The following is an 8,615-nucleotide window of genomic DNA, read 5'->3' on the forward strand; positions in this document are numbered from 1 at the left end:
GAGATTACAATATATATATATTGCATTTACAGGAGTGATTTGAGGAAACTATTTTAAGTAAAGGGTATGCAATAATTCTGATGAAGAGAATAATGGATGTAGAGCAATCCATGGAGAGTAAGTCAAGGAGGATTATCCGTAATAGGTGGCATTTTGGAGTATATGGCGTGCTACAAAGTAAAAACAAATACTTCTTATCGGACAAACTGGTGACACTTAGTGACCCAGATATAAAAAATTTACCATTTTTTAGACTAAAGTGACAAAAGTGATATAAACGCAGAGACCATTTTAGCATTTTAGTGACAAAACCTAAATGAGTTGAAACAAACTGTTTTCAATTGGGTGGTATACTCAAAACCTACAAACAATAGTGGTTAATTTCCTAAACCAAAAACTTCAAAGGTCATTCTAGTCTTTTCACATCAAACCCTAATTCACAAAACTCTCCTCCTATATCAATCCTAAACATCATCCTTCTCGCCGTTCTTCAACCCCAAACCCTAGATCTCCCTGAACCACCCAAAATGAAGTACAACCCACGAGTCACCAGCTCCCGCCGGAAGTGCCGCAAGGCCCACTTCACCGCCCCATCAAGCGTCCGCCGCGTGCTAATGAGCGCACCCTTATCCACCGAGCTCCGAACCAAATACAACGTCCGATCAGTCCCGGTCCGCAAAGACGACGAGGTTCAGGTGGTTCGCGGGACCTACAAGGGCCGCGAAGGTAAGGTTGTGCAGGTGTACCGTCGCAAATGGGTTATTCATGTTGAGAGGATCACTCGTGAGAAGGTCAACGGTCAGACGGTCAATGTGGGTATTAATCCGTCGAAGGTTGTTGTTACGAAGCTGAAGCTTGATAAGGATAGGAAGTCGTTGCTTGAGAGGAAAGCGAAGGGGCGTGGTGCGGATAAGAGTAAGGGAAAGTTTAGTGTTGAGGATGTTGCTGCTGGTGCTTCTCTTCAAGAGATTGATTAGGTTATTATTATTAATATGTTATGTTGTTGAGGGTTGTTTTTTGGATTTTTGATTTTGATGGATTGTGTTTGTTGGGTTAATGAGGATAATTTTGCTGGTTAATTGTAGTTGAATTAATATGCTTTGAATTGTTTATTTGTGTTATGTCATTATAGGATATTGAGATGATAATTTAGGAAATTTGTTTTGGAATTTTATTAATTTCAGATAGGTTTGCATTGGAGATCAAATAGGTTGTTATTTGTTGCCACATTGTTTTGGTTTAGGACTTGAAATTTATGATTAGGTGTATATAGTGACTAGCTTGATGTAACAAACCGTGATGATTGTGAATCATGGACATTCGCTCACTGCATTTGTGTGGTTTTCTAGTCGCTAATAGATTTGAAGTGTCTGTTGTGTTTTGTTGCGAATCATAACCCTTGGTTCCCGACTTGGTGTTGAAGCTTGAAATTGAGTTATATCTCATGGGTTTTCATCTCTCCTTAGAAACCTCCCCGACATCACTTCTTTTTTTGTTTAAATGTCAAGGAATCCAGCTTGAATAGTTCAACAAACCTGAAGTTGGAGTTAGGGACTGCGGCTTCAAGCTGAGTCAGGGGCCTCCAACATCAAATCACTCTGGCGTCTCAGTTAATGAATCTAGATATGGGAGCGGAATTTGTTGAGAACAATGGGTTTATTTAGTCTTTTGTAGTTAATGTTTTGTGATGATTGTGAGTCGTGAATGCTCGCTCATTGCATCGTTGGTTTTTGTGTGTGCAATTATCATGTGGCTTCAGCAGTCAGCATTTGTGTGGCTTAGTAGATTATATCTTAAGCTTGAAACATACTTGAGTAAGTTTTCAGTAGATATGTAGTTTGTAGTATATTGATTCCTGTTTGGAGTCTCTAGATGCATAGAGTTTTGCCTGTTTTATGATTATTAGTTTAAAGGCATTGTTTTTGGAACTTGACTTCATCGGCTGGTCGACTCATAACTGGTTGTGTGAATTTAAATTGTTTTCATTTGAAATGGTCGTATCAGGACCTTACAAGGTGATTAGAACAGATTTTAAAATATCTTTAATGATCCATTTGCTACTTTAATCCCAATACTAGGTTAGAACCCCATGTATTACACGGGTTGAATAAATATAATTTTATATACTAAATAATAAAATAGTTATATCTTTTAAAAACTCGTGTATTGCACGATCTAAATAAACACATGTCTACACGAATAATGTAATCTATTAACACATTTAGTCATCAAAATGTGTTTTCTAATAAAATAAACTTTGAGTTACTATTTATTTATTGTTACATCTCACTTTATTTTTTATTAGGTTAGAGAGTTGTGTATTACATGGTTTATAACATTTGGTTAGAAGCTTACGTATTACCTGATGTTGGATAATCAACAGAAAAAAATAAAAGAAATATTTTAGTAAAAAAACATTAAATACACAAAAGATAAGCTGGATATTATGATTTAATATTATTATTTCACTAGCTTACAACCCCGTGTATTACACGGGTTGAATAACGAAAAATGTAAATTATAAACTTATATATAATCCTTATTAATGAAATGACTTATTTAGATAAATTAGTAAAACAAAATAACAGTTATATTTTCGTTACTTGTACATGTGATTTAATACTTTATTAGTAACTAGCAGGGTGCCCGCGCGATGTGGCGGGGGCGACACTTTGCATTGTGACACTCGTTTCAGGTAGTTTTCTTATTCGTATAATATTTATGATAACATTATTGTGGTGGATATATGTCATAAGTTTACACATATGTAAAAGTTTTGTTTTTTTTTTTTTTTATAAAAGTTAATAATCAAAAGACAAAAAATAATGTTTTTTTAATAAAAATTAATAATCAAAAGACAAAAAATAAAAGATAAGTTGTTATAATTGCAAAGTTTGTTTATTTTATTGGTTAAATTATAAAGTATAATTTTATTCTTTAAAGTTCATAACTTTTTCTAAATATCCAAATAGTACCCATCCAATAAACTTTAAGTTTAAAATTTTCGTTTTTATAAAAATAAAAAATAGTATTTGACTCGTAAGTACGTTTTAGAGCTTTAACTTAAATTGTTAAATTTCGGTTTTTTACAAATATAAAAAATTTATATTTTTATAAAATTTCAATAACTGTTTTTATAAAAAATTAGGATGATAAGAGTTTATATCTTTATTATCTTTATATCATATTAAGTTCAAATTTTTAGTTCCTAACTAATCTTATCTATATGAGTCTACTTTTAACTAATAATCCCTAAAAATATGCAACACAATCTAGTACTATGTATCTAGTCAAGTTGGTAAATAATTATTTTAGAACTGACTAATATTATCTATAACAATATAGTTGAACTTATAATTCCTAAAAATTTGCAACCCAGTTTAGAATTTATCAGTTTTTTAGTTTAGCTTTAAAGTTTATTACTTTATTACTTTTTAATTAATAAATGCAAATTATTATATTAATATCCAAGAATAACTGCAATATTTTAAAATTTCAGCTTGACTATATCTAACTGCAATATCTACTTATTGCAACTTTATGATATTAACTTATATAAGTTCAACTGACTTGTAAATTTAGGATATTAACTTTATTTTAAACTTTATTAGTATGGTTAATAACTGCATTATATTAACACCAAAGATAAAGTTTAAATAAAAAATAAACTTTATTCATACGTCTAGGTCAAACATAACATCTGAAAATGAAAAAAATAATATAAAAACACTTGATAGATTTCATATTAGACTGCATGAAATCTGTTCTGCTTCTGAATTGACACTCGACGTATTTTTAATCGGGTTTTCTGGTTTGTGCTTGAATCGGCAGTATCTTCTAATTCCTCTTCTTTGTCATTGTCCTCAGAATCGTCTAAATTAATAATCTCACTCCATTTCCATTAAGAGAGCCTCTTGGATCTCTTCCTTTGAGTCTCAAACTTTCGATCCCTATGAATGACAAAAATTAAATACAAAAGTTAAAAAAAAAGATTAAATAAACCTTAAAATTACATCTTCACTAAATTCACATTGAAGATTAAACTTGTATGGACTAAACATTGCACCATAAGAAATAATATCAATACTTTTATCACCAACATTCTGCAATAAAACACACATATAATAACATAACGAACATGTTAATATGAAAGATATACGCAAAAATAATACTTAAAAACCATCAAAATCAATACCTTAGAAGCTTGTTCGACAAATGTGTTGTTTAAATTGGCATGTTCATCATGCAACTGAATCTGAAAAATCAAATAAGTTAACATTCACATAAAAGTAAATAAAAGAAAAAAATATTCACTGCTGCGATATAACAAAACTGACCTATCGCAACAATTGAATTCAGATCTGGATCCATTTTTTTGAACTTTGTTTAGCAATAGATATAGGGGTGTCCTGCTATATTTATAGTAGTAACTATAGAAGTGCATTAGGGTTTAATTTTAGATTTTCCACCCCTTTATTTAGAAAGTTTGTTGTGGTTAGTTTTAAGTTTTTTATAAGATATATCTAAGTATAGATATTAGGCAGTTTTAATAAAATAAAATGTGACAGAAAGTATCTTCATTTTATGTTACGGTACTTTTAATTCCTTTTGTTTTTGTTTGCATAGATGGAGCCCATTTTTGTAGATTAGGCACATTAGATCACAAGTATTAATTACTTGTACATTAACTCATAATCGACTTGTGCCTTTTAATTTGTGCGTCGATATTGAACAAGACAACTACCGAAACGTCGACAAAAATGTGTAGGTCGTCATGCTATCTTTGGATTTTTTTTTAAACAATATAGTTTATAAGATATGTCAAGAATACGTAAAAAATGATAAGTTTGTTATGAATGAGTGAATTGTAACTAATTATCTATAATTTTGTTAAAACCTTAGGGATTTAAGTGTAATAATTTTAGGGGCTAAAAAATAAATAATGTTTAAAAGACCAAACTACCCTCATTTTAGGGATCTTTCTATAAATAAAAAGGGGGAAAAGTTCTTATTTTTTGGGTATCTTAAAATGCCTCTCCCTCATGCATTATAATATAGTATAGATAGATTATTGTTTATAGGGTGGAGTTATTGTAAAAAAGACCAAAAGTGTGAGAAAGGTAAGAAAGAATCTCAACCATTAGATTAAAATTAATTGAAAAGGGTAGGATTGTAAATGCATTAACAAATTCAAATATGGTAATCCTTGATTTAAGGATTTGGAGAGAGAAAAACCTGGATTTTAGGACTTATAACCGTCCATAAATATAACACCATTCAGAGCATGTTCATACATGGTGTTTTAAATATAACACAATTCAGAAAATATAACACCATTCAGCACAAAAATAACACCATTCAACAGTAAATAAAAAAAAAACACCATTCAGTACAAGAATATAACACAATTCAGTACAAAAATAACACAATTCAGCACAAAAATAACACCATTCAGCAGTAAATAAAAAAAACACCATTCAGTACAAAAATAACACCATTCAGCACAAAAATAACACCATTCAGCACAAAAATAACACCATTCGGCAGTAGATAAAAAAACCATTCAGTACAAAAACAACACCATTCAGTACAAAAATAACACCATTCAACACAAAAATAACACCATTCAGCAGTAAATAAAAAAAACACCATTCAGTACAAAAATAATACCATTCAGTACAAGATATAACACCATTCGGTAAAGAAAAAAATAACACCTCTGTATCATCTTCTCCACTTCCGGCACCACCACTGGCACTTCCGGCACCACCACTGCTGCACCACCGCTGCCGATCCGCACAACCACTCCTGCTGCCCGTTCGCCGTCGCCGCTCGTCGCTGCCGCTCATCGTCGTCGCTGTTCGATCGATATGGAGGTTTAACGGCATTAGGGTTTTGAAATTGTAGAGAGAGAAACTGTACGATCAATTGGAGAGAGAGATCGGAATTATAGGAATTTTGATTTACAGTTTCCTATTTTGAATGGATATAAAGACTTTATTACCCCTATAATTTTCAATTCAGTCCCAATTAAGAAAAATATTTTACATTTTGGTCCCTATTGATCTCAACCATTAGATCAAAAGATCTAATGGTTGAGATTCTTTCTTACCTTTCTCACACTTTAGGCCTTTTTTACAGGATCCTCTACCATTGTTTATATCCAAATAATATATTTTATCTTAACAAATATATATGGTTAGGGTAAAATGAAAACTTCTACGAGTTGTGAGAACTTAGAGAACTCAACCTTACAAAAGGTTTTTTGAATTTTTTTTACAGAGGGTGTGAATGACCGGTTAGAGACTCAAGGTGTTAAACTTTTTAATTTTGGATTCAAGTGGTTAAAACCACTAAAACATATGGACTCAAAAAGTAATTTACTATTAATTAAATTTGAAATTATACGTTTGATCTCTAACTATATTAAATAATATTATATTTATTATATTATTTGATACATTTATATTTGTTATAGATAGTTATTAATTAAATTTGAATTTAGACGTTTATATCTAACTATATTAATTAATATTATATTATATTTTGTGTATAAAATTAATATGTAATACTATTATTAAAAGAGATGAGGCACCAGATACGTGTACAAAAAGATTTTCATTTATTAGTATAGGAATATTTTACGTATTTTATGTATTCAAGGCTTATTGCAGATGCTTACAATAAATAAAGTTGTTATATGCCTTGTAAATTCATAACATGATATGTTTGTGTTATATTTTAAAATTATTATTAGTATTATATTTTTCTAGTTTTTGAACCCAAACCTAAATGAATCCACCAATAATAAGAGAGTGTAACTCATTTTTACCTAAATTGAACCCAAAAACTCTAAATTTTCAAATTGCAAGGAGCACTTCAAAAATAAACATGATAAACCCAAATTCATTTTTTCAATTTCTAAACTAAATTAAATTTGTTGTGAAACTATTCCAAGACTATCTCCAATGCACCCATTGGAGGGATGCCCTTACAAGCCCTTGAAGATCCTTACCATTGGAGTGCATCTATCTTAACATGCCCTCTTGGGTTAGATGCCCTTGCACAAGGGCATGAGTTTGCCTCGGTTCATGCGATGAGGTGGGCCCAAAGTAAAAAAGAAATGTTTTATTTAAATATTGTGTGTAATGGATAAGTGATGAGGTGGAATTAAGAAGGGTAAGGATATTTATAGGGTTGGAGATGAAATTGAGGTTTTTAAGGATTTGTAAGGATATTATGTGACAGATGATGTGACAGCTAATAGCAAAAGATTATGAGAGAATAAAAGGACAAAGAGATTGAGGTGTGTATTTTACAAAGGAATACAATGAACATAAATAAGAGAGGAAGTCTTGGAGAATAAGTCAATCTATTTAATGAGTTGATAATCACATAATAAAATATATTTATAACACTCTCACTTGGTTATCAACTTCATATGCTTTGAGATTTTGCCTCGTTATAAACCTTGTCAGGAAAACCCAGTGGGACAAAATCTCAGCTAAGGGAAAAAGAGTGTAGCGCGTAATTTCTTCTCCTAATACTTCTGGATTATGTATGTTGCCTCATTAAAAACCTTACTAAGAAAACTCAATGGGAAAAAACTTAGTCAAGGGGAAAAGAGTGCAACTTGTATGATACTCCCTTTCATTTGGATATGTAGCCATTAAGTAATGTTTGTCCATCTTCCTCGAAAGTTGCTCAAAAGTTTTGTAGAATGATTTGTCGTTTGTTGCCTTGAAGTCAATCCTTTATATTGAGGGATGTTGTAAAATCTTCTTGTGAGACTTCTAGTGCTTCCTCTTGCAAACAAATACCATAAGATCCATGACTATGTTGTGTTACATTCTTTACATCTACAAGACTAACGGAACTAGCTTTGGTGGGTTAGTAAAATATGGACACATATTATTCTCATTGGACATGTGCTATATTATGTTGATAAATTTAAATAAAAATATATTTATTATCATGCATAGCTAGAAAGAAATATTAATACACAATTTCATTTTTGCCATGGTACTTTTGAAATGAGAATCCCTACTATGGTAGATCATAATAGTCATTTCTTATAAAAAGTATCTAAACAACCTTTAACATACTATAAGGTTGAGCTCTGTACATACTAAAATGTCCCACCAACATCTTTTAAATGAGGTTTGATAGATGAATAAAAGTATGATTACAAATATACTGGAACTACAAGTCGAGTAATAATTAGACTGTGCTAGGGTTATTCAAAAATTCCCCTTTTAAAACCTCGACAGTTTCTCTTGATGATGCTCAGACATTATCACTGTAAACTGCGATTATAGTGAACTTTTAAGAAAGAACATTTGATAAAGATGGATAATGTTATCAAACTTATATTGCTCTTTATCAAAATATCTCATGAGTTGTATAACACTCAACCTGATTATTTTAGTCCATGCATATTTTGTTAACTTTACAAAATATTTCTTAAGGTATTGATATCAATGCTTCAGGCATCATCAATCCACCAGGGACCTTTTTCATCTTGACCATTTATGCAAGTGCATTCATTCTTTTAAGAGTTTTGATACATAAATATCATTTAGCAGATCAACTGGAGAAATCAGTAACATCTAATT

At 31.0% G+C, this 8,615-nt stretch overlaps 1 protein-coding gene across 1 annotated transcript; it reads left to right on the forward strand.

Annotated features, from left to right (window-relative positions):
- The first annotated feature begins 467 nt into the window (after positions 1-467).
- LOC110868208 (60S ribosomal protein L26-1) lies at positions 468-1,112 on the forward strand. The gene has a single exon (XM_022117318.2). It carries the CDS (start codon positions 528-530, stop codon positions 975-977), a length of 450 nt encoding a protein of 149 aa, XP_021973010.1. The 5' UTR covers positions 468-527; the 3' UTR covers positions 978-1,112.
- The last annotated feature ends 7,503 nt before the right edge of the window (positions 1,113-8,615 follow it).

This window comes from Helianthus annuus, chromosome 7 (genome assembly GCF_002127325.2).
Source record: "Helianthus annuus cultivar XRQ/B chromosome 7, HanXRQr2.0-SUNRISE, whole genome shotgun sequence".
NCBI classification, from domain to species: domain Eukaryota; kingdom Viridiplantae; phylum Streptophyta; class Magnoliopsida; order Asterales; family Asteraceae; genus Helianthus; species Helianthus annuus.

Excerpts from the sequence above, each read along its gene's own strand:
- LOC110868208 (XM_022117318.2), top strand. The coding sequence starts at position 528 with ATGAAGTACAACCCACGAGTCACCAGCTCCCGCCGGAAGTGCCGCAAG.